Source organism: Jaculus jaculus, chromosome 13 (assembly GCF_020740685.1).
Source record: "Jaculus jaculus isolate mJacJac1 chromosome 13, mJacJac1.mat.Y.cur, whole genome shotgun sequence".
Taxonomy (NCBI): domain Eukaryota; kingdom Metazoa; phylum Chordata; class Mammalia; order Rodentia; family Dipodidae; genus Jaculus; species Jaculus jaculus.
Window position 1 is genome coordinate 1,495,333 of NC_059114.1, and position 25,164 is coordinate 1,520,496.

General features: G+C 46.2%; 2 protein-coding genes and 1 pseudogene across 3 annotated transcripts in view; 2 read left to right on the plus strand and 1 right to left on the minus strand.

Moving 5' to 3' along the window:
* Pi4ka (phosphatidylinositol 4-kinase alpha) overlaps positions 1-25,164 on the minus strand; it is a 136,022-nt gene that overhangs the window by 5,112 nt on the left and 105,746 nt on the right. For both annotated transcript variants that reach the window (XM_045133161.1, XM_004670783.2), the window contains 15 exons: positions 22,962-23,120; positions 22,559-22,710; positions 19,868-19,975; positions 18,552-18,679; positions 16,273-16,392; positions 15,978-16,057; positions 15,670-15,863; positions 14,301-14,391; positions 13,277-13,444; positions 12,381-12,434; positions 5,808-5,928; positions 3,808-3,937; positions 838-908; positions 181-253; positions 22-92 (listed from right to left, as the gene is read on the minus strand). In XM_045133161.1, coding sequence (XP_044989096.1) covers positions 22-92; positions 181-253; positions 838-908; positions 3,808-3,937; positions 5,808-5,928; positions 12,381-12,434; positions 13,277-13,444; positions 14,301-14,391; positions 15,670-15,863; positions 15,978-16,057; positions 16,273-16,392; positions 18,552-18,679; positions 19,868-19,975; positions 22,559-22,710; positions 22,962-23,120 — 1,720 coding nt within the window. The remainder of the gene's footprint in view (positions 1-21; positions 93-180; positions 254-837; positions 909-3,807; positions 3,938-5,807; positions 5,929-12,380; positions 12,435-13,276; positions 13,445-14,300; positions 14,392-15,669; positions 15,864-15,977; positions 16,058-16,272; positions 16,393-18,551; positions 18,680-19,867; positions 19,976-22,558; positions 22,711-22,961; positions 23,121-25,164) is intronic.
* On the plus strand, positions 3,931-9,881 carry LOC123454252 (60S ribosomal protein L30-like). The gene is made up of 2 exons (XM_045133162.1): positions 3,931-3,954; positions 9,564-9,881. Exons 1-2 carry the CDS (start codon positions 3,931-3,933, stop codon positions 9,879-9,881), a joined length of 342 nt encoding a protein of 113 aa, XP_044989097.1.
* Positions 10,551-12,258, plus strand: LOC123454161 (annotated as a pseudogene).

The window sequence follows — 25,164 nt, forward strand, 5'->3', positions numbered from 1 at the left end:
TATAGTTAATTCCTCACTGACCTTCTTTTTCAAGTTCACTCACTCCACATCGCTTCACTTTAAACTTAGCCAGATACGGGGCTTTTGCAGCACTTGAAAAGAAAGAAACAGAATGTTGCCCACATACAGCCAACAGAAATTTCTGAGTAAGGCACCTACGAACGTGGGGTAGGCACTTACCTCTGCATGGGTGTCCCTGATTTGTAGTCAATGTCTAGAACAATGGCCTCAGGGTTGCTGGGCAGGTAGCAGCCTGGGCAGGAGCAGAAGAGAACATGTGACCATGAGGGAGGTGGCAACCAGTTCCCAACACAGGTTTCACATGCAAAGTTCATTCTGTTGATGTCCCCACCATGCAGATGGGCTCTGCTCTCCTGCAGTTGTCCCTGATGAGCAGAGGGGCCCTGCTCTGCTCCTGTGCTACCTGCCTTGGACTGTGGTCACTGTGTGCCTGTCCTTTTCAATCTGTGACCTTCTCTAGATGCTTCCTTTCAGCTAATGGAAGACCATCATGTCCCAGGAGATGCTGCTCCTTAGCTTCCTGGGCATCTACCTCCCTGCTCTTTGGGTTGGCATGGGGCCTTTCCTACACGCCAGGCGAAGCTTCTCACCCTCCTTCACTCTTCTCAGTCCCACTTCATCATCCCTGTTTACTTGAATCTGTGGCACAGTCAAGGGCTCCCTCTGTCCATAAGCATGTCCAGTAGCGGACAAGAGGAAACCCATTCCCTGGATGCTGGGTGCCAGAGGGCCCAAATGTATGGTGTGGCTGGAAAAAGCCCTGCCTCTACACCAGTTTTATCCCACTAGAGGGCAGTAAGCTCCCTCCTGACTCACCTGGCTGCACCTTCACTTCTGACAGAGCTGAAAGACAAGCCTTCTTTCTCTCATCGCCTTTAGGGTAGGGCCTAAGAAACAAAATAGAATACTCTGCTCTAAGCTGGTCATGGCAGCCCACTCCTGCAATCCTAGCACTCAAGTGCGGAGATAGGAGGATCAGGAGAAATTCAAGGCCATCCTCTGCTACATAGCAAGCAAGTTTCAAGCTTTTTGAGACCCTGTTGCAAAAAAACCAAGAAGGGCAACGGCTATCTGTGCCTGTCTTACGATGCCCAGAAGACACTCCTCCCTGGCTTGATCCTGGGTATCTAATGGTTCCTAAAGTCTCATGTGTTTAAGGCTTTGTGCTACTGGAAGATGAAGCCTTTAAGAAGTGGTTCCCAGGGGCAGAAGAGATGGCTAAGTGGTTAAAGTGATTGCCTGCAAAGTCCAAGAACCCTGGTTCAATTCCCCATTATCCACGTAAAGGCAGATGCACAAAGTAGTGCATGCATCTGGAAGCCTTGGCGTGCTCATTCTCTCTTCTTGCAAATAAATCTTAAAAAATTGGGGGCTGAAGAGACGGCTTAGCAGTTACGGCACTTGCTTGCAAAGTCTAAGACCCAGGTTTGATCCCCCAGTATCCATGTAAGCCAGATGCACAAGGTAGTGCATGCATCTTGAGCTTGGAGTTCATTTGCAGGAGCCAGAGGTCCTAGCATGCCCATTCTCTCTTTATCTGCCTTCCTTCCTTCTTTCCTTCCTCTTTCTCCCCCCCCCTCTCTCTTTCTTTCTTTTTGGTTTTTTGAGGTAGGGTCACTCTAGGCCCAGGCTGACCTGGAATTCACTATGTAGTCTCAGGGTGGCCTCAAACTCATAGCAATCCTCCTACCTCTGCCTCCTCAGTGCTGGGATTAAAGGTGTATGCCACCATGCCCAACTTCTTTCTTTTTAAATTTATTTTTGTTTATTTTTATTTATTTATTTGACAGTGACAGACAGAGAGAGAAAGAGGCAGAGAGAGAGAGAATAGGTGCATCGGGCTTACGTGGGTACTGGAGAATCAAGCCTCAAACTGAGATCCTTAGGCTTCACAGGCAAGCGCTTAACTACTAAGCCATCTATTTATTTGTTTGACAGAAAGAGTGAGACAGAGACACAGACAGATAGTGCATCACTCTGTGCATCAGGCTTACGTGGGTACTGAGGAATCAAACCCAGGCTGTCAGGTTTGCAAGCAAGCACCTTTAACGACTGACCCGTCTCTCCAGCCCTATCTGCCTCTTTCAATCTCTCTTTCTCTCTCTAAAATAAATAAAACATATTTACAAATTTTAGGGCTGGAGATATGGCTTAGAGGTTAAGGCAGTTGCCTGGAAAGCCTAAGGACCCAGGTTCAATTATCCAGTACCCACATAAACCAGATGCACAAGGTAGCACATGCATCTGGAGTTCATTTGCAATGGCTAGAGGCCCTGGTGCACCCACTCTCTCCCTCTCTGTCAAACAACTAAATAAATTAAATACATATTTAATGAAAATTTAGGGGCTCGAGAGATGGTGCAGTGATTAAGGCACTTGCCTGTAAAGCCTAAGGATCCAGGTTTGATTCTTCAGGTCCCACGCAAACCAGATGCACAAGGTAGCACATGCATCTGGAGTTTATTTGCAGTGGCTAGAGGACCTGGCATGCCCATTCTCTCTCTCTAATAAATAAATAAAATAAAAATAAATCTTGTAAAAATAATTTTAGGCCAGGTGTGGTGGTGAACACCTTTAATCCCAGCACTCAGAAGGCAGAGATAGGAGTACAGCTGTGAGTTTGAGGCCAATCTGAGACTACATAGTGAATTCCAGGTCAACCTGGGCCAGAGCGAGACCCTACCTCAAACAACAACAAAATAATAAATAAAACTTAAAATAAAAACTAAAACAAAGAAATGGTGCCCAATAAAGAATTAGGTCACTGGGGTGCAGCTTACAAAAGGTATTGAGACACCAGCCTCCTCCTCCCCTCTGCTGGAGGGAGGAGTGTACTTGGTCTTCACACATGCTCACACATACTCTCCTGATGGAGCAGGCTCCCAACCCCCATCTTTTTTTTTTTTTTTTTTTTTTTTCAAGGTAGGGTCTCACTCTAGCCCAGGCTGACCTGGAATTCACTATGTAGTCTCAGGATGGCCTTGAACTCACAGAAATTCTCCTATCACTGCCTCCTGAGTGCTGGGATTAAAGGTGTGTGCCACCACGCCTGGCTCCATCTTTCTTGTTTTCTTAAAGGCAACTATCTCAGGGTTTTGTTTTTTTTTGTTTTTTTTTTTTTTTTTTGAGGCATGGTCTCATTTTAGCTCATTCTAGGCCAGTAAGACCTGGAACTCACTGTGTGGTGCAGGCTGACCTTAAACTTGGCAATCTTCCACACTCAGCCTCCCAAGTGCTGGGATTGTAGGTGTGAGCTGCTATGCCTAACTCATCTCAGGGGCTTTGTTACAAGTGCCACAGTCCCCATACCCCTTTATGTCTGTAGGCAGGGCTTCTTGGGACATGGGCAGGAACATCCTGGCCAATGGAGGCAGTCCAGGGAGCAAGGCCAGGAAGAGCTGTGCCCCGTGTTCCACTGCTAGGACCACCCTGGGGGATGCAGTCCATATCCATGATGCTTAGATCCTGTCCCATACAAAAGGCAACACCCTGGAGAACCACATGAGTGGAGAGCTCAGGCCAATCCTGATGGAAGCTGTGCCAGATCATTTGGTTCTCCTGACAGTACCAGGAGCCTGCAAAACTTGGAGGCCGAATGGAACAGCATGGGGAATGGTGTGGCTATCTCTAGACCAGAGCTCTACCTGCAGGGTCTCTGGTTGGTTGGGTAGGAACCCAAGGCTGGGCCTCAGCCAACTTCATACCTCCCCTCAGACCAATTCTAACAAGCACTGCCAAAAGAAACAAGGCATCCCAGAAGATGGTTTCTGAAGCATAGCCACTTACTTGATGATGGCGGACACATTGGTGATCTTGTTAAAGAAATCAAATTCTCGTTGGTAGAAATCTTTGGCTGGACCTGATAGGGAGCCTGTGATCTCTTCTACTAACTGCTCCAGAAGGTCACCAATGTCAGCTAAGGAGACAAAGATGGTGAGCTCTTGTGGGTGTCAGAGGCTTTTCAAGAAAACCTAGATGTTTGCTAGACACTCAGGCCGGGGGTTTCTCAGCACTCTGGTGGTGTGTAGACATGCTCTGTGGACCTGGTAAGAGGATATTATTTCCCCTCATTGCTGGCACGTGAACATAGCTCACTCAGGGGCCATGCACATCAGTGGTCACAGATTCCTCATTGCTGTATGAACACAGTGGAAAGGAACCAGAGTCACTTGGCCTTGGTGAAGCAACTGTTTGTTTACTAATTATTTTGGGGGTGGTTTTGAAGCAGGGTCTCACTATAGCCAAGGATGACCTAAAGTTCATTTTGTAGCCTAGACTGGTCTCAAAGTCATAGAGATCTTCCAACTCAGCCTCTTGAGTGTTGGGATTAAAGGTCTATCTTTACACTTAAAAAAAATTATTTTTGTTTATTTACTTCAGAGCAACAGAGAGGCAGAGAGAGAGAGATAAAGAGGCAGACAGATAGAGAATGGGCACGCCAGGGCCTCCAGCCACTGCAAACAAACTCCAGATGTATACACCCCTTTGTGCATCTGACTTATGTGGGTCCTGAGGAATCATACCTCAAACTGAGATCCTTAGGATTCATAGGCAAGCGCTTAACCACAAAGCCATCTCTCTAGCCCTAGCTTTAAACTTTTAAATAATATCTAAAATAATGATAAAAAGTATTATATAGGGCTGGAGAGATGGCTTAGTAATTAAGGTGCTTGCCAGCGAACCTAAGTACCCATGTTTAAACTCTCCAGGTCCCATGTAAGCCAGACGCACAAGGTTGCACATGCATGTGGAATTCAACTGCAATGGATGGAGGCCCTGGCACGCCATTTCTTTCTCTCTTTCCTCCCTCCAGCGTACCAGCTTCTTCACTCTTTTTTTGAGATAGGGTCTCACTCTAGTTCAGGCTGACCTGGAATTCAGTATGTAGTCTCAAGGTGGCCTTGAACTCATGGTGATCTGTGCCTCCTGAGTGTGTGCACCACCATGACAGCCTTTCTTCACTCTTAAAAGCCACTGAGAGCAGGGTGTAGTGGCATGTGCCTTTAATTCCAGCACTAGGGAGGCAGAAGTAGGAAGATCTCTGAGGCCACCCTGAGATTACAGTGAATTTCAGGTCAGGGGCTAGAGTGAGACCCAACCTCAAAACAAACAAATAAGCAAGCAAAATAAAATAAACACAAAAAAGAATAAATAAGCCCTGCATGGTGACACATGGCTATAATCCCAGCATACTAAATTCTAGGCCAGGGGCTAGATGGTTTAGCAGTTAAGGCTCTTACAAAAGCCTAAGGACCCAGGTTAAGTTCCCCAGAACCCACATAAGCCAGATGCACATGGTAGCATATGTTTCTGGAGTTTACTTGCAGTGGCTAGAGGCCCAAGTACACCTATTCTCTCCCTCCCTCTCTCATATAGATAAGATATGAAATATTAAATTCCAGGCCAGCCAGGGCTACATACTAAGATCCTACCTCAAACAAAGGACTGGGAGGGGCTGCAGCTGCAGTGCTGGGCTGATTGCCCTTGCTCAACTGTCCCAGGCTGCCAGGTCTACACTGGGAAGACAGGTGCTGGCAGCAGGGGCTCTCACATAGCCTGGCACCACACGTGGCTCTTGGAGGGGGTTGACCAAAGGCTATGTACAGGAGGGTGCCATTTCCTGAATGTTACGTGCTGAGAAGTGCTGCCATGTATAGGACATGCGATGGTCTCCAGGCTGGGGCATACAGACTACACAGGGCTCCTGAGAAAGCAGAAGGCCTGTGTGGCCACTAGAGGTGCTAGAGACCGGGGAAGAGGCCTGAGAGGAGGAACAGAATACTCACGATCTTTCTGGTGCCCTTCTTCATCTAGGTAGATGTTAGTCTTCATGTTCCAGATAAACTGATGGGCCAGGAGCTGGGATCTGGATGCTGCCCACAGAATATACTCACGCACGTAGCCCATCTGTAAGACATCAAGGCATTACTGTCAGCCCAGAATTGCGGTCCCCTTGCTTCCAGGACAAACTCTTCTAACCAGGTATATGGCCAGCTCCCACTCCCTGGCTTCATGGCTTTCAGCTGTAGGGACACCTCAAGTTCCAGCTTGCTGTCTGCTGGTGGGCTGGGACTAAGTGGGGTGAGGTCTGCAATACAACCTCATGTCTACGTATGTCTCATGTGTTTTTTCACACTGGATTTAAGAACCACAACTGTCAAACAAATTTCTGTTGTTGTTAAATATAAGAAACAAATAGGTGGATACCCAAAGTTCATTTGTAAGTGGTTAATTTAGAGCCCTGCTCTACTGCTTCCTGATAAATCAATCACTGGTGGTCACTGTCCTAAAGACCTCTCCTTTCTCTTTTCATTTATTCTCCACCACTTATCTGGCAGTTCCAGGTTGTTTTTTTTATTTTTTTTATTTTTTTTAAGGTAGGGTCTCACTCTAGCTGTCTTACTGTAGACTGTGCTGTCTTGTCCTGGAACTTACTCTGTAGTTCCAGGCTATCTTCAAACTCACAACGATCCTCCTACCTCTGCTTCCCTCCTGAGTACTGGGACTAAAGGCATATGCTACCATGTTTGGCTTGGTAGTTCCAGACTCTGACACACACACATACCCCCTCTCTCTTTTCCGAGGTAGAATATCATTCTAGCTTAGGCTGACCTGGAACTCACTCAAACTCACAGGGATCCTCCTACCTCTGCCTCTCTAGTGCTGGGATTAAAGCTGTGTGCCACCATGCCCGGCTTGGTAGTTCCAGTCTTAATGAACATGTCGTAGGCTAAAATGGGTTGGTTGAGCCAACAGAGGTAGTTTGCACTCAGGGGGCCAAGCAGGACTGCTTTGAAAGGGGAGACAACCTAGTCTACAGAGTGAGAACTTGTCTTGGATGGAAGAAAGGCAAGAAGGGAGAGAGGGAGGAAAGAAGGAAGGAAGAAAGGAAGGAGGGAGGAAAGAAAGAAGGAAACAGTGGCTGGCCTCTCAGAGAAGATTCCAGAGTGGGGCCTCCCCTCCTCACAGCAGCTGTGGCCACTCATCTGGTACAATCTTCTTTAGGGGATGTTTTCAGCTTGGATAGGGATGGAGTGAATGGGGCTAACATAAACAACTCACTCCTATTTTTCTAGGAAACGAACCTAAAAATATATAATTAAATTCAACCTATAGTTCTAGAAATTATTTACGCATGATTATGGGTCCATGAGCCATGGTGTGCCTGTGGAGATCAGAAGGTAATTTCGAGGTGTCTATGGTCCACCTTCCTTGAGAAAGCACCTTGTGCAGCTCTCCAGCAGGGATAGCAAGCAAGCTCTCTTAACCACTGAACAATCTTTCCAGCCCCTAGATTTCTTTTTCTTTTTCTGGTTTTTCGAGGTAGGGTCTTGCTCTAGCCCAGGCTTACCCGGAATGCACCATGTAGTCTCATGGGTGGCCTTGAACTCACAGTGATACTCCTACCTCTGCCTCCCAAGCACTGGAATTAAAGGCATGTGCCACCACACCCAGCTCAATGCTTTTTTTTTTTTTACTAACTACATGATTATGAAAACTGATTCAGATGTTTTTAAGTCTAAGCCTATTGGGAAATGAATGTACAAACTTTTTTTTTCTTTCAAGGTAGGGTTTCACTCTAGCCCAGGTTGACCTGTAATTCACTATGTAGTCTCAGGGCAGCTTTGAACTCATGGCAAACTTTCTACCTCTGCCTCCCGAGTGCTGGGATTAAAGGTGTGCGCCACCACGCCCTACTCAATTTTTTTTTTTTTTTTTTTTTGGTTTTTCGAGGTAGGGTTTCTCTCTGGCCCAGACTGACCTGGAATTCACTATGGAGTCTCAGGGTGGCCTTGAACTCATGTGATCCTCCTACCTCTGCCTCCTGAGTGCTGGGATTAAAGGCATGCGCCACCACGCCCTGCTACAATTTTTTTTTTTTTTTAAAAGAAGAATAAGGACTAAGGAGATGGCTCAGCAGTTTAGAGCACCTGCTGCTTAAACATGAGGGCCTCTTGGGCCAGAGACCACTAAGTTTAACTCCCCTGAACATCACATAAAGAAAGCTGAGCATGGCCACAGACCAGGGAAAAGGGAGACCAGAGCTTCACTGGGGTTCTCTGATGGATAGCAACTTTGGATGGAGGGAGAGGTCTTGTCTCAATGAACTACATGGAGAGCAGTAAGAGGACACTACATGTTCCCTTCTAGCCTCCACACACATGTGCGTACACCACACAATACTCTACAAACAACATACCAAAAAACAGAAGAAAACAAACAAAAAAAGAATCCTGAGTGTGGTAGCTCATGCCTCTAATCTTGGTACTCAAAAGGTTCAGGTAGGAAGATTGCTATGAGTTTGAGACAAACCTGGGACACAGAATGAGCTTCAAGTCACTGCATGTACACAGACACACATACAAATAAATAAAAACTAAAAACACAACTCTGGGGCTGGGGAGATGGCTCAGCAGTAAAAGGAGCTTGCTTGCAAAGCCTTACAGCCTGGGTTCAATTCCCCAGCAAGTATATAAAGCCATATGGTGTACATCTGCAGTGGCAAGAGTCCCCTGGTGCACTCATATGTGTACATACACACACATATAAATAAAAAAATTAAAAAAAAAAAACCTTCATAGGTTGGAGAGATGGCTTAGCAGGTAAGTGCGTGCCTGTGAAGCCTAAGGATCCTGGTTCAAGGCTCCATTCCCCAGGACCCCTGTAAGTCAGATGCACAAGGGGGTACACATGTCTGGAGTTTGTTTGCAGTGGCTGGAGGCCCTGGCGTGCCCATTCTCTCTCCCTCTCTCTGTCTGCCTCTTTCTCTGTCACTCCAAATAAATAAATAAATATAACAAAAAAAAATTTAAAACCCTCACATTAGGAACATATATTAATAAAAGCTGTTTATGACGAACCTATAGCCAACATAATACTAAATGGAGAAAAACTTGAAGCTTTCCCACTAAAATCAGGAACAAGACAACTGTCCCCACTTTTCTCTAAACATCTAAAAAAAAAAAAAAAAAAAAAAAAAAGTTCTACATCCCTAGCCACCAGGGAAATGCAGATTAAAACTACACTGAGATTCCATCTCACTCCTCACTCCTGTCAGATCGGCTACCATCATGAAAACAAAAGATCATAAATGCTGGCGAGGATGCGAAAGAGGAATCCTTTTACACTGTTGGTGGGAATACAATCTGGTTCAGCGATTGTGGAAATGAGTGTGGAGGTTCCTGAGACAGCTAAAAATAGATCTACTATGTGACCCAGCTATAGCACTCCTAGGCATATATCCTAAGGACTCATCTCACTACCTTAGAGATACTTGTTAAACCATGTTTATTGCTGCTCTATTCACAATATCTACGAAATGGAACCAGCCAAGATGTTCCTCAATTGATGAGTGGATAATGAAGATGTGGCACATTTACACAATGGAGTTCACTCAGTGAAGAAAAATCAAATTATGAAATTGCAGGAAAATGGATGGATCTCCCTTTCTCGCTTCTCGGCCATTTTGGTGGCTGCTCTTGCTTGGGGCCCATCCTGCACCTAAGGCAGGAAGATGGTGGCCACAAAGACTATGAAAAAAGTCCCTGGGGTCCATCAACTCCAGGCTCCAGCTCATTATGAAGAGTGGAAAGTACCTGCTGGGGTACAAGCAGATGCTGAAGACGATCAGACAGGGCAAAGTGAAATTGGTTGTCCTCGCCAACAATTGCCCAGAGTTAAGGAAATCTGAGATAGAATACTATGCTATGTTGGCCAAAACTGGAGTCCATCATGATAGTGGCAATAATGAATTGGGCACAGCATGTGGTGAATACTACAGAGTATGCACACTGCCTATCATTGATCCAGGTGATTCTGACATTATGAGAAGCATGCCAGAGCAGACTGGTGAAAAGTAAACTATGTAAAATTTTTCCTTGATAAAACTTGCCAGAGTTTGTTTAAAAAAAAGATGGGCTGGGGAAATGGCTTAGCGGTTAAGGCGTTTTGTTTGCCTGTGAAGCCTAAGGACCCTAGTTCTAATCTCCAGGACCCACGTAAGCCAGATGTAAATACAAGGGGGTGCATGCCTCTGGAGTTTGTTTGCAGTGGCTGGAGGCCCTGGCATATCCATTCTCTCTCTCTGCCTCTTCCTTTGTTTCTCTCTCTCTCTCTCTCTCAAATAAATAAAATAAAATAAAATAAAAGAAAAAGAAAAAGAAAATGGATAGACTTGTTAAGGATTATACTTAGTGAGGTAATCCAGGCTCCAGAAAGCCAAATGTCACATGTTCTCTCTCATATGTGGATCCTAGCTACAAAGGATTGGACTTCTATGTGAGTGGGAACAAAACTCAGTAGCAGAGGTCAGTAAGCTAGAAAGGGGATATAAAGGGAATAGAATATAAAGGGAGAGGGGACTTAATAGGATGATATTGTATATACCCAAATAGAAGAATAAATTAATGGGGGTAAAAAGGCCTAAGTGAGGTCAGGGGAAGAGATTGAGTAAAGGAAAGGTGGAGGGAGGGCTAGTCAAAATCTAAGAGTACTCTTTTGATGTCTTTGGTCTTGGTGGCAGAAGCAAGATGGCGAAGGGAACATTCTCATTTGGAAAGCGTCACAATAAGATGCACACTGTGTGCCTCCACTGTGGCTGTAACACCTAACACCTTCAGAAATCGGCCTGTGGCAAGTGTGGCCACCCTGCCCAGCACAAGAGAAAGTATAAGTGGAATGCTAAGGCTAAGAGGAGAAACACTACTGGAACTGGGTGAATGAGGCACCTAAAAATTATCTTTTGGACATTCAGGCATGAATGTGTTCCATGAAGGAACACCACCTAAACCCAAGCAGGCAGCTATTGCAGCATCCAGCTCATCTTCAGCATTTCAGCTGCTAATGATAATAAATGTTCTGGTTTCAAAAAAAAACCTAATAGGATATAAATAAGTCATACGGAAACCTACTTTTTTGGACAATGGAACACTCGGAAGCCATAGATTGATACTAGAAAATTTTCAGTGCCAGGGATGCAATACCTTCCAGTGAGTTGTTGGCCAGGGAGGTCCCTGATACCACCAAAACATTACAGGCCATTGCTGAGACCCTTAGTTTCCCACCAGGAATAGATGGCAAGACCCTATTGCTGAAGACTCCACATACTTGTGCTGGAATGTCACTGAGAAATCTTGCTGGAGCTGAGCTGAAAACCTCCATGTAGACCAGTTGACAGAAAGCTGGAAAAAGCCACACTGCATGCAGTTCATAGGACAGAGAGAAATCTCCAGTGGAGATACTGAACAGTGGACACTCCAAGGGTTAAATTTGGCCAGCCAGGCCAAATGAGCCAATGGGTACAATAGTGGCATGTCTGTTGTGGGGGAAACCAATCATCCTCTAATTGGACTGGAGGCCCGCTCCATGGGAGGGGATATATCCCTGATAATGAAAACCTACAGGGGTAGTCATGAGCCCTAGGAGTGTAACGTCTGCTGCTGTCTGGCTATATGTATATACTATGCTTACCAAACTGCCCAGTAAGCACTTCTCTTTAATGTTCATGCCCATATATTAATGCTCCTCTCACTTTTGGTAGAGAATCTTCTCTTTTCAGATGGCAGTGACCTTGGGATGACTCAGAAGGCATGATGGTGCTGAGGAGTGACAGAGGATTGCTCAACACTGCAATATCTCTATCATACCTTCCATGGCTCAGGGTCCATTGAGGAAGAGGTGGAGGAAAGAATGTAAGAGCCAAGGGAAGGATAGGACTCCTTACAACATGCTCCTCCAGACACAAAAAGGCCTGGATATCTATGACCTCACAGAGCCTGACACTACCTACAGAAGACCATCATAATAGGAGGAAAAGATGACGACATCAAAATAAGAGAGACTGGGCTGGAGAGATGGCTTAGCGGTTAAGCGCTTGCCTGTGAAGCCTAAGGACCCTGGTTCAAGGCTCGGTTCCCCAGGTCCCACGTTAGCCAAATGCACAAGGGGGCGCACGCATCTGGAGTTCGTTTGCAGAGGCTGGAAGCCCTGGCGCGCCCATTCTCTCTCTCTCCCTCTACCTGTCTTTCTCTCTGTGTCTGTCGCTCTCAAATAAATTAAAAAAAAAATAAGAGAGACTTATTGAGTGGGGGAGGGGTTATGATGGAGAGTGGGATTTCAAAGGAAGTGGGGGGGATAAGGAGGGTTATTGTCTACAATTATAGAAGTTGTCAATAAAAAACAAATCAAATTTAAAAAACCTCACATTTTTAAGGAAGCTGAAACTTACAGGATGCATAAGGACCCTCCCCAAGGTTACTTGAGCAATAACAATTGCTGGGGAGAGACTGACCACAGAAGTGCCTGAAAGTCATGCAATATATACAGGTCCGGGAGGAAGAGGGCAGTGTGACCACACTCACCTTATCATACCTGAGGGCTTGCACAATCTGGGGGATGTAGAACAGAATGGCATCCTGTAGGAGGAAGGACCATGATGAGGTCAGGACAGCCAATGTGGGTCATGTCCCATGACATCCCCTGCCCAGCACAGTGATGGGCACTGGGACCTGAATGCTTATTTATTTTTGTTTTTTTAAGGAATGAATGATTCTTCCTCACCTACAAGGAGAGGAACCTGCACTAAGGAAATGGGCTGAAGGCTTCTGCAGTCTCACTGGTGGTGAGGCTGCAGTGCGCTAGGCTCTAGAACATTCTACAGACTCACCCCTCACAAGCCATGGCTATCATGTAGGATTCCCAGAGTCCCTGATTTTGCTGTCAGGGTAAAAGACACAGATGTACTGTTCCAACTGGGACTAAACTCAGGTCAACTTTCCTTTTTTCCTTCTTTCTTTTCTTTTTCTTTTGGTTTTTCGAGGTAGGGTCTCACTCTAGCCCAGGCTGACCTAGAATTCACTCTGTAGTCTCAGGGTGGCCTCAAACTCACGGTGATCCTCCTATCTCTGCCTCCCAAGTGCTGGGATTAAAGGCATGCTCCACCATGCCTGGCTTCAACTTTCCTTTTTAACCCAAAGACTCAATTAAAACCACAAAACACTTTGTACTACAACTACTTAAAACACCCAGGGAACCAAGGCTGGGGAAACAGCTCTGCAGTTAAAGGCACTTGCTTGCAAAGTCTATCACTCTCTTTCTCTGCTTGCAAATAAATAAAAATTAAGAAAGGAAATAAAAACACATTCTCCACGAATCCCTACAGCTGGGTGTACCCCAGGCTGAGCAGTTTTTCATCACCCTGCTTAGCCACATCAGGACAGCATTGTCCCAGAACAGCTCTGTAGGGCCTCTGGCTCACCGGAGGAAAGGACCGCAGGACTTTCACCCCATACTGTGCAGTGAGAGGGTGTGGCGGGTACATGCTGGAGAAGTAGGAGAGGCCTGTGGGGGGGTCCGTAGGCGCCCAGCATAGCACATAGCTGAGCTCGGGGGCATCGGCATCGATGGTGTGCCAGGTGACAAGGAACTGAGGAGAAAGTAGGAAGATGGGATTCAGTCCCTGGTGCCTCTGGAAATATTCAGCCCATGAACCCATGGCACCTACAAGGATGGCCACTATCCTGTGATCCTCCTGCCTAAGCTTCTCAAAAGGATGGGTTACAGGTTTGTATTATCAGGTCCAGTAATAATGTTTTTTATTTTTTTTTCCCAAAGTTGAGTCTCATTCTAGCCCAGGCTGACCTGGAACTGACTCTGTAGTGCCAGGCTGGCCTTGAACTCATGGTGATCCTCCTACCTATGCCTCCTGACTGCTGGGATTAAAGGCGTGTGCCACCACACCTGGTGATACTGGTTAATTTTGATTATCGTCTTCAGTGGTTTGAGAAATGCCTAGGAGATGAGTAAAGCACATCTCTGGATAATGTCTCTGTGAGGGTTTCGAGGTAGAACCAGATCCTGAGTGCTCTGATCTACCAAATGGATTAGTCCTTGCTGGATTTATAGTATGATGGCATCATTGCGAGTTTGTGAAAATTCAAAGGGGCCTATTTGGAAGTGGGTCACTGGAAGTATGTACTAGTGGACTAGTCTGGACCCCTTCCTCTATTTCTTTTCTCTTCTTCCTGACTGCCAAGAGGTGAACAGTCTTATCCTCCAGGTGTTCACGATGCCATGATACTTTGCCAAAGCACACATGGCTGAGCAACTGTGTACTGAACTTGATGAGACTTTGTCTCCTCCTCTAAATTGTTTGTGTCAGGTATTTGGTGACAGTAATGAAAAAGTAACTGATATACTTGTTTTCTAGTTCTCAGGCATTTCTAGATAAAGTTTCAGATCCAGTTTGAACTCAGGCCATGTGTGGGGGTCTATTATACTACCTTGATGGCTTCAGGGACGTCACTAACAGCTCCTGGATCGAGTCGAACAAGACGGGTTACTTCATTCCCAATGGCTTCTGTGTTCTTGAACCTACAGTGCATAAAGGGCATGGGTGGGAAAGCCTCTCCACTGGACGCAGTCCTTCAACTGCCACAGGAGGGCGCCAGAGGGAAGCCGTCAAGCTGGTGGGCTTTAGATTAATACCAAGTGATAGATATCTGAATGTTAGGAAGTTTGTAGGAAAGCATTCAAAATGACAGTATTATAGGACTCATGAAGTAGAGGCAGGACAATTGCCAATTTGAAGCCTGGGCTGCACAGAGACCCTGCCTTAAAAAAGGCAAAAGACACTGCCTCAGGAGGCATCACTGTGAGTTTGAGGCCACCCTGAGACTAATTCCAGGTCATCCTGGGCAAGAGTGAGATTCTACCTCAAATAAAAACAAAAAAGCCAGGTGTGGTGGGGCACATCTTTAATCCCAGTCCTTGGGAGGCTGAGGTAGGAGGAGTTCTAGGCCACCCTGAGAATGAGACTACCTAGTGAATTCCAGGTCAGCCTAAACTCGAGTGAGACCCTACCTTGAAAAACAAAAGCAGCATTAGTAAGCTGGCTATGAGAGAATGCCAGAACACTCTTATTTATTTACTTTATTTTCAGAATGCTCTTGAAAAAGAGTTACCCGGGGCTGGAGAGATGGCTTAGAGGTTAAGGTAGCTGCCTGCAAAGCCTAAGGACCCAGGTTCGATTCTCCAGTGCCCATTTAAAGCCAGATGCACAAGGTGGCGCACACATCTAGAGCTCATTTGAAATGGCTGAGAGCCATGGCACAGTCTCTTTCTTTCTCTCAAATAAATATGAAAGGATTCAGAAATAGTCCTAAGTCTGAGGTCCTCCTCACGTATATTGTCAGTCCACAGTTTTTCTGCTGTCTGTGAAAGCTGCTTCATTACAACACATGTGGTTGTCAGCTTAAACACAGGGCTCCTCTCCACCTGAGCTGAAAGACTGCTCTCAAGCACCAACCCAAATTCTCCCAAGTCAATTTCATTGCACCACCTCCCAGGAGTGGGTATCCTTCTCAAAATCACACTTTGGCATTCTAGGGATTGAACCCAGGGTGTTGTGCATGGTAGGCAAGTGTTCTACTACTGAATTACACATTCCAGTCCCACAGTTGGCTCTAAACTCACCCAGATACTACTTTTTGGGCTTTGGGTACTGGAGCTCCCAGGTAAGCTCTTCACGGACTGGGTTAGAGGACTGGCTGACCTGATGGCTTCTTATGCCACACTCCTTGGCACTCAAGAGCTGGCTGACAGGGCCCTGCACTGGACCTCTAATGAGGCTGGATGGATCCAGAGTCTCACCTGGCTGGCAGCTGCACGGCCAGGTAAGGAGAGATGCTCCAGGCAAGGTTCACGTTGTCTTTCCACTGCTTCTCACTGAGGCTGATGTATTTGGACCTCCAGTTGGCTACACTGTTCTCTCCTGCCTGGTCCAGCTCCAGTTCGGGGGCCGACAGTGGGTTGTACCATGTGATGAGACGCTCAATCTCAGTGGCCTGGTGGGACCAGACACAGTATCTCAGGCACCTCCTGCAGATGCCCACAGGTCACTGGCACCCTACGGTGCTATGTTGTTACATGGTGGGCAGTGGCTGTGTCGTGAGTCTTACCAGCAGGGACAGGAGCAGTGTCCTGCGCTTCATGTAGTACTTGTGCAGCTGGGAGCCCCTGTTGGTCTTCTTAGACATGCCTAGGGAGGAACAACAGAACATGGGTGTAGTCTGAGGAGGACTCTTGCCTATCCTGTTGTAAGGATGCTACCATCCTCAGCTCTTATTGTGTTTTTCTAGATCCTACAAGCTGCCTTTTAATGTAATGCTCTGTTTTTTTCATGTGAGTGTCTATCACATCACTAGGAGTAGGGACTCAAGACTTGACAGATATGGGAGTAATCTCCCCACCAACCTGACTTCTTGGAGATGGTTGATGTGCCACTTGACAGGGGGTAGGTGTTGATCCAGCCCTGTGTTGCTTGTTGCCGAGAGCCCACGGTTATATCCAAGTTGCTCCGGGTGTCTTGGTTATCTGTGGACAAACACATTATGGATTCTGAGATGAGGCAGGTCAAGAGAAGGCATCACAAAGAGAATCATGTTTTCAACAGGAATAGGCAACTGGTGGTAGACAAGACTTTCCACAGTATTATGCAACTATTCCATGCTCACATATCCTTAGTTATGACAAGTATTTCTTGTCCTCTCCCACAATCTAGGTACAACAGTCAAGGCCCACACATTGTATTTATTTGTCTCTGAAGTTACTTATTTTTCATAGTAGGGTCTCACTCTAGCCCAGGCTGACCTGGAACTCGCTCTGTAGTCTCAGGGTGCCCTCAAACTCATAGTGATCATCCTACCTCTGCTCCCAAGTTATGGGATTAAATGCATGTGCCGCCATGCTGGGTCTTCAGTTTTTTAAAAAAGTCATATATCTGATGTGTGAGTGGAGGTGTGCATGTGCCATTGCATGTGTGTGGAGGTCAGAGGACAACTTTCAGGTCACCTCACTGTCCACCTTGTTTGAGACAGGGTATCATTACTGTTCAATGCTTTTTATTTATTTTTTTTTGGGGGGGGTGTTTTGAGATACGGTTTTACTCTAGTCTAGGCTGACCTGGAATTCACTCTGAATTCTCAGGGTGGCCTTGAACTCATGCCGATCTTCCTACCTCTGCCTCCGAAGTGCTGGGATTAAAGGTGTGCCCTACCATGCCTGGCTAATGCCTCTCTTCTTAAATTTAAATTATTATTTATTTATTTGCAAGAATAGAGATAGAGATAGAGACACTGTGGAAACATTGGAGACTTGGGACAAAAGAAGCCTCACAATGCTGCAAGCAAACCTTAGTGGGCCATCCTGGGGGAAGTATGGAAGATCATAAGGTTAAGAGAAATGTAGGCTGTATAGTCCAGGCTTATGAGGTTTCAGGGGGGCAAAAAAAGACTATCTGGAACTCGGATATGGGTATTTCATGAGATATTCAAGTAAAGAATCTAGTTGCATTCTGCCTGAACCCTGAGAACTTGCCTGAAGTTAAAGGTAATGGACTAATGTGTTTGGCAGAGGAAATTTCAAGAAAAAGAAAAGTTTGACATGATAAGAAATGTAAACAAATTTAATTGCTTAGGCTGTAATTATTGAAGAGATTATCACCATTAAAACTAAGCCAGGGCTGGAGAGATGGCTTAGTGGTTAAAGCGTTTGCCCGCAAAGCCAAAGGATCCCGGTTTGATTCTCCAGGCACACATAAGCCAGAGATGCACAAGGGGGCGCATGCAATTGGAGTTCATCTGTAGTGGCTGGAGGCCTTGTCATGCCCATTATTTCTCTCTCTCTAATAAATAAAATATAAAACAAACAACAAAAACACTAAGACCCCCCCCCCAATAATACAAACAGAAAGGTGTCTGTTCAGATTTCCTGTACTTGTTATATGACAGCCTGGCTGAAGGAGCAGCAGCAGCCAGGAACAACTATAAGGCATGGCCAACGCCAGGGCTTACCTGTATCCTGATCTTTTATTTATTTCTATTTTTTATTTTATTCATTTATATTTATTTATTTATTTGACAGAGAACGAGGGAGGGAAAGCACGCGAGAGAGAGAGAGAGAGAGGGAGGGAGGGACAGAGAGAGAGAGAGAGAGAGAGAGGGAGAGAATGGACGTCCCAGTTCCTCCAGCCACTGCAAACAAACTCCAGACACATGTGCCCCCTTGTGCATCTAGCTAACGTGGGTTCTGGGGAATCGAACCTGGATCCTTTCGCTTTGCAGACAAATGCCTTATCCACTAAGCCATCCCTCTACCCCCTGTATCCTGATCTTAAAAAAGAAATTAAAAAATGTTTATTCATTGACTTATATGCACGTGTGTCTCCTTCCTCTGCAAATAAATGCCAGATACTTGTACTACTGTCTGCATCTGGCTTCGTATGGGTTCTGGGGACTCAAACTCAGGCAGACAGGCTTTGCAAAACTGCTGAGCCACATCCCCAGATCTGATCTTTGGGGGAGAGAGGGTTTCATTCGAGCTCAGGATCCTGGAACTCACGGTGATGCTCCTGCCTCAGCCTCTCAAATGCTAGGATTACAGATGTGGCTGGCCACCCCGTTCTGTGTGCCCCAACCTTGCAGCCCCCCCCCCCGCCGCGCCAACAGCTGCTGTACTGCTGGCGTGGTGCTCACCTGGGGGAGCGAGCTGGCTGGCGGTCAGATACTTCTTATCTGAGAACACGGCGGTCCAAAATTTAATCATTATGCTTATGTCTTCACGCAGCCGCTTTTCTCCTTGAGTAGGAAACTTTGGGGGACAACTTTAAATAACCACAAGAAGACAAGGACTGAGTATCTGGAGTCAGGGTCTACAGAGTAGTCACATAATGCAGCGAGAGGTGACATAAAGTTCCTTTCACGTTGAGGCAAGCCTGTAGCTCTATCAGCAAGGGTGATCTCACTGAACCCATGGGAAGGCAGGGTGGTCTTAACAATCCTCCCCTGCCAGTCCCACCACTATCAACAGCTTTGCTTTTTTTTTTCCTTCCCCTCGAGGTAGGGTCTCACTCTAGGCCAGGCTGATCTGGAATTCACTATGTAGTCTCAGGCTGGCCTTAAACTTATGGCGATCCTCCTACCTCTGACTCCCAAGGGCTGGGATTAAAGGGATGCGCCACCACGCCCAGCCAGCTTTGCTTTTTGTCTGTGTGAAACAGGGTATCACTATGTAGCCCAGGCTGCCTGGGACTCCCTGTCTGTGGGCACAGCCTTGTGTGCATGGTCCTCCTTCTGACTCAGCCTCCAGAGTGTGGAGCTGGCAGGCACACACCATCATGGCTTACTCCTACAGCTATGGCAAGTGGTGTGTAATGACAAGTCATGACAACTTCACTGTCTAAAAACTATCACAAATTCTACATTTGCAAACACTCAGGCAAGAGGAATTGCAGTTTTCTGGGGCAATGATCACTCATAACAGGAAAGGTAAATGGTATGCGTTTAATCTTTTTAGTTGTTTATGAGGAGTGGGAGGATGGTGGTGGTAGTGTCTATGTTGTGGAGGCTGTTCTCAAATTCTTGGACTTGGCTGGGAGCAGTGGTGCACGCCTTTAATCCCAGCCCTTGGGAGGCAGAGGTAGGATCACCGTGAGTTCAAGGCCACCTGAAGACTACATAGTGAATTCCAGATCAGCCTGGGCTAGAGTGAGACCTTACCTAAAAAAAAAATTTCTTGCACTCAAGTGATCCTTTTGCCTCAGCCTCCCCAACAGCTAGGTCTACAGGTGTGTGTCATTGTACCTGCTTGTACTTACTCTCTTAAGTCAACCGAACCATCTGCATGCATATGACTAGGTGGCTGGCTCACACACACACAAGTATGGGACTGAGCATAACCAGATGTGAGGGTGCTGAATGAGGCTGGCAAGCACTAGCCATACCACAGGGCATAGCGGGTGGGGAAGGCTGTGTCCAAGCGCGTGTGCGTATGCTGCACGTCTAGAGGGTACCTGAAGTAGTCAAAGGCAGCTGAGTAGATCTTCTCTCGAAGCACATTACGAATTGTTGCATTTGGAACCACATCAGCATGCAGGAGAGCCAGCCCCAGGGTCAGAAGTCTGAGAAACAGACAGACACAGCCGGGATTGAAGAACTGGCTGAAGGGCGAAGTTCTCCTGAGCAAAACCCACAGCCTGAGCTCAGGTTTGTCTCTGGAGGACAGAGTCTGGACACAATACTAGGCAGGTTTCACGAGCTAGAGTTCTTTTCCAAAATATCTCAGTAAATCTTTTGTGGTGCTGGAGTCAAACCCAGGGCGTCACTGTGCTAGAGAAGTAGTCTACCACTGAACTACATCTCAGATTAAGAATGACTTTAAAACTTAATTTATTTGTGTGCATGTCTGGCCACACCAGGGTCTCTTGCTGCTACAAACAAATGTCTCTTAGTCTTTATGTGGGTGGCTGGGAAAATGAACCCAAGCTGGCAGGATTTCAACCACTAACCTATCTCCCCAGTCCCAGAAAGACTTTTTTAAAGCCTTCATTTTTGTTAGGACAAAAGAGAGCAATTTCTGTGTTACTTTGACTGGGCCAGAAGCTTCAGTCTCAGAAGTGATCTGCAGACCATCCCCCTGGCATAGTGCTGTGAAAGAAAAACATTTCGTTCAAACAAAAGAGAAAAATGGGCTGGATGTGGTGACGCACGCCTTTAATCCCAGCACTCAGGAGGCAGAGGTAGGAGGACTACCATGATGTTGGGCCTTGACAGGCGCGGGCGTAAGGCCTAATGGAACTTGCTACCCTGAGACTCCACAGTGAATTCCAGGTCAGCCTAGGCTAGAGTGAGACCCTACCTTGAAAAACCAAAAAAATAAAAATAAAATAAATAAAAATAATAATAATTTCCAGCTGGTGCATGGTGACGCATGCCTTTAATCCCAGCACTCAGGAGGCAGAGGTAGGAGGATCACTATAAGTTTAAGGCCACCCTGAGACTACAGAGTGAATTTCAGGTCAGCCTGGGCTAAAGTGAAACCCTACCTCATAAAACAAATCAAACAAACAAACAAAAGTTCTCAGCATCTGGTTTCTGCTAGGCCAGACCTTGAGCCAGTTTTGGCTGTAAAGGACAAGTGAGGAGACACTGTTCTGTTCCTGTCTACAGGGAGCTTATAAATCAGGACAGCTGAGAGATCAGGAATAATGCTGATGGCTCAGTAAAGTGCTTACCTTGCAAGATGAGGGCCCAAGTTTGTTTCTCAGAACCCATATAAAAAAGCCAGGTATGGTGGCATTTTTTTTTTTTCTTTTAAGTTTTTCAAGGTAGGGTTTCACTGTAGCCCAGGCTGACCTGGAATTCACTATGTAGTCTCAGGGTGGCCTTGAACTCACAGCGATCCTTCTACCTCTGCCTCCCAAGTGCTGGGATTAAAGGTGTGCGCCACCACGCCCGGCTTGGTGGCATGTTTTAACTTGAGAGAGAGAGAGAGAGAGAGAGAGAAAGGGAGGGAGGGAGAGAAAGAATGGGCATGCCAGGGCCACTAGCCACTGAAAACAAACTCCAGACGCATGCCACCTTGTGCATCTGGCTTACCTGGGACCTGGAGAATCAAACCTGGGTCCTTAGGCTTTGTAGGGCAAGTGCCTTAACTGCTAAGCCATCTCTCCAGCCCTTTTATAATTTTTTACTTGAGACAGAGAGAGGGGGACAGAGACAGAAAGAGAGAGGGAGAGAATGTTCTTTTAGTTTTTCAAGGAAGGGTCTCACTCTAGCATAGGCTGACCTAGAACTCACTCTGTGGTCCAAGGCTGGCTTTGAACTCATGGCAATCCTCCTACCTCTGCCTCCCAAGTGCTGGGATTAAAGGCGTGTGCCACTATGCCTAGCAGCATGTGCTTTTAATCCCAGCACTTGGAGGAGGAGATAGGCTGAAGCTGTACTCTAGCATGTCAACATACTTGTGTATATATGTGGGAGCATGTGCGTGCACACATACAGTCACACAGTATAGGTCTGTGACACACTGGATGTTAACAAGAGGACTGGCTCTTCTCTAGGTTTGAGAAGTACAGTCTCAAGTGGATGGCCAGTGGGCTGTGTGAACATGGTCTGGAGTAAGGGGTGGAGTGAGGACTTCTATCATGCATGAGCTGGGGCTGGTAGGGACACTGGACATCAGCTACAGGCTCCACAGAGATTATGGCAAAGGACAGGTTCTAGAAAGAAGGGCTGGCGGCTGGAGAGGTTGTTTAGAGGTTGAAGGCGCTTGCTTGACAAGCCTAATAACCTGGGTTTGATTCCCCAGTACCCATGTAAAGCCAGATGCACAAAGTGTCGCATGCATCTGAAGTTTGTTTGCAGTGGCTGTAGACTCTGGTGCTTCTTTCTTCATTCATTCTCCCTCTCTCTCTCTCTCTCTCTCTCTGCTTCCAAAATAAATAAATAAACTAATAACATTAAGAAAAGAAGGGCTGGACTAGGAAATGGCTTAACCAGCCAGAGGCTCACAGCTTCATGTCTTCCTTCCGTAGACGATGGACGCTGTGATCGCTCTAGAAGAGCGCTGTGGGAATTGCTCCACTTTGTATGGAAGCATCATGGGACACACTCACCCACCTCACCTCAGGCCTGATACAACACACACACACCCAATACACCTGTGAGAGAACACATGGGTGCCCCTAGAGAAGAGCCCTCACTTGAAGCGGGGTCCAATGGCTGCCACGTGCCGGTTCATGCTCCCCTTGGCTCCGCCAATGTTCAGGGACATGGAACGCTGTAGCAGGCTGGAAAAGATCTCCACCTGGTCAGAGCTGCAGTATTTGGCAATCTCAAACCGCTGTACCAGAAACTGGAGGAGAGGGAAAACACACATGATGGGGCTTGGCCAGCCTGACTCCAGGCCAGTGAGGTCAGCTAAGGAAGGCCTTTGGGCTGACAGAAAGGTAGGTGGAGCTGGGCAAGGGAGCTGGGTCACCACCTTTTGTCAGATTGGGGTCCCCAGGCCATTTGGCCTCTCCAAGCTAGGTGGAGCCCAATCCCTAAAGTTGAGGACAGAGCAAAGCAGAACGTGGTGGCAGGGGGGTGGGGATAGGCACACACATCGATCCAGATGTAGTGAGGAGTCACTTCGGGGGGACAAGGTCTAGGCTGACTCGCTTCTGATGCTGCCAGGGGGTCTGCTTCTTTTGTTTCAGCAGAGAACAGGCCAAACTTCTGTTCCACTGTCATATTCCAGGCCCCTGCCATCTCTCGCAAAAACTGTAAGTACAAAACAGTGTCAGCTCTTTGAGAAAACACAGTAAGGATTGTTGTTTAGTTTTAAAATTACTGAATAATGGGTTGGAGAGATGGCTTAGTGGTTAAAGCACTTGCCTACAGAGCCTAAGGACTCAGGTTTGATTTCCCAGTACCCATGTAAGATAGATGCACAAGTTGGCACGTGCATCTGGAGTTTGTTTGCAGTGGCAAGATGCCCTGGAGTTCCCATTCTTTCTCTTTCTCCCTCTCCCTATGCTTGCAAATAAAAATATTTAAAAGAATGAAGTAAAATAAGATTACTGAATAAAGTCCAGTGGGGTGGCTCATGCTTATAATCCTAGCACTTGGAAGACTGAAGCAGGAGGATTATTGTAAGTTTGAGGACAACCTGGGTAACATACGGAATTTCAGAACAACCTGTACTATACAGTAAGATACTGCCTCAATAAACAAAAGGAGTCCAAGTCTTTGTTACCTGGAAAGTTAACAGGATGTTTGGAAAAGAAAATTGTTCTTAAACCCCCTAATCTTTTTCTAAATCCCAGCACTTGGGAGGCAGAGGTATGAGGATTGCCATGAGTTTGAGAGGCCACCCTGAGACAGATCAGCCTGGGCTAGAGCAAGACTCTACCTCAAAAAAAAAAAAAGAAAGAAAGGAGAGGGACTGGAGACATGGCTCAAAGTACTTGCCTGCAAAGCCTAAGGTCCTGGGTTTGATTCTCAGTATCCAGGCAAAGCCAGGTACACAAGGTGGCATATGTGTTTGGAGTTCATTTACAGTGGCTAGAGGTCCTGGTATGCCCATTCTCCCTCCCTTCCTCCCTCCTTCTCTCAAATAAACAATATATATATGGGTGGGAAATGGCTCAGCACTGAAAGGTATTTGCTCCCAAAGCCTGTCAGCCAGGGTTCAATTCCCAAGTCACCCTGTAAGCTGGACACAAAAAATGGTACAAGCATCTGGCATTTGTTTTCAGTGCCAAGAGGTCCTGGTGCACTTCACCCCCAGCAAAAATTAAGAAGTTAAAAAAATTTAAAAAGCTAACCCATCTGGATGTGGTGGTAAATTACTTTGATGCCAGAAATCACTATGAGTTTAAGGCCAGCCTGGGACTACAAAGTGAGTTGCAGGTCAGCCTGAAGTAGAGTGAGATCCTACCTTGAAACAACAAAACAAACAAAATACCAACTCAAAATGCATGACTGTAATTCTAGCACTTGGGAGGTAGTAGCAAGAGGTTCAGGAGTTCAAGGCTGGCCTGGGCTACAGATACCCTGTCTCCAAACACCAAAAGATAAAGTTTAAAAAATAAATCTAAAACAAAACAAAGTAAGACAAAACAACAAAGGGTAGGCTAAAAATATTACATGACATTCTTCAGGCTGTGTGCCTAAAATGTACATGGTTCCAGCCAACAACGTAGTCAAGTATATGCATATATTCCAAAATCTGAAAATAAAATCTACAATTTGAAACCTGGTGCCAAGCATTTCAGAAAAGGGATAATTAACCTGTACAACCTTGCCCATAAGCCCTAAGCAGAAGCAAATTTAGAAATACAGATTTAGGGAAAGGCAGCTGATTATTCCAAAATTAGAAAGACAAAAGGAGAGGAAAAAAAAAGTCTTTGTGGACGAATGCAATTGCTCCCAATAAGACCCAGTTTCAATAGGTGTTCCACAGTTGGCAGACAGCTTGTCAGTCTTGGCAGAGAACTGGCTCTCCCTACTGAGCTTTTAAAAGTATGGACTCTAAAAAAAAAAATTAAAAATTAATAAATAAATATGGACTCTAGAGGCACCATCTCCAAAAGCACACTTTTAGACATAGTGTTCTTTTTCACTACCATGTCAGGGGTGTGGTCAAGCATGAATTATAGTCTGATAGGGAGAGCAAGGCTTGAGAGAGTGAGGGCTTTGTTCAGGATTATCGTGCTCACCAGTGGCAGAGCCAGGGCAGCAGCCTCTAGGGTCTCACTCTAGACAGGCTAACCTAGAATTCGCTCTGTAGTCTTAAGGTGGCCTTAAACTCATGGCAATCCTC

Excerpts from the sequence above, each read along its gene's own strand:
- LOC123454252 (XM_045133162.1), top strand. The coding sequence starts at position 3,931 with ATGTCAGCTAAGGAGACAAAGATG. Across the intron at positions 3,955-9,563 it reads CAGCTAAGGAGACAAAGATG|TCCCTGGGGTCCATCAACTC; the intron begins GTGAGCTCTTGT and ends CTATGAAAAAAG.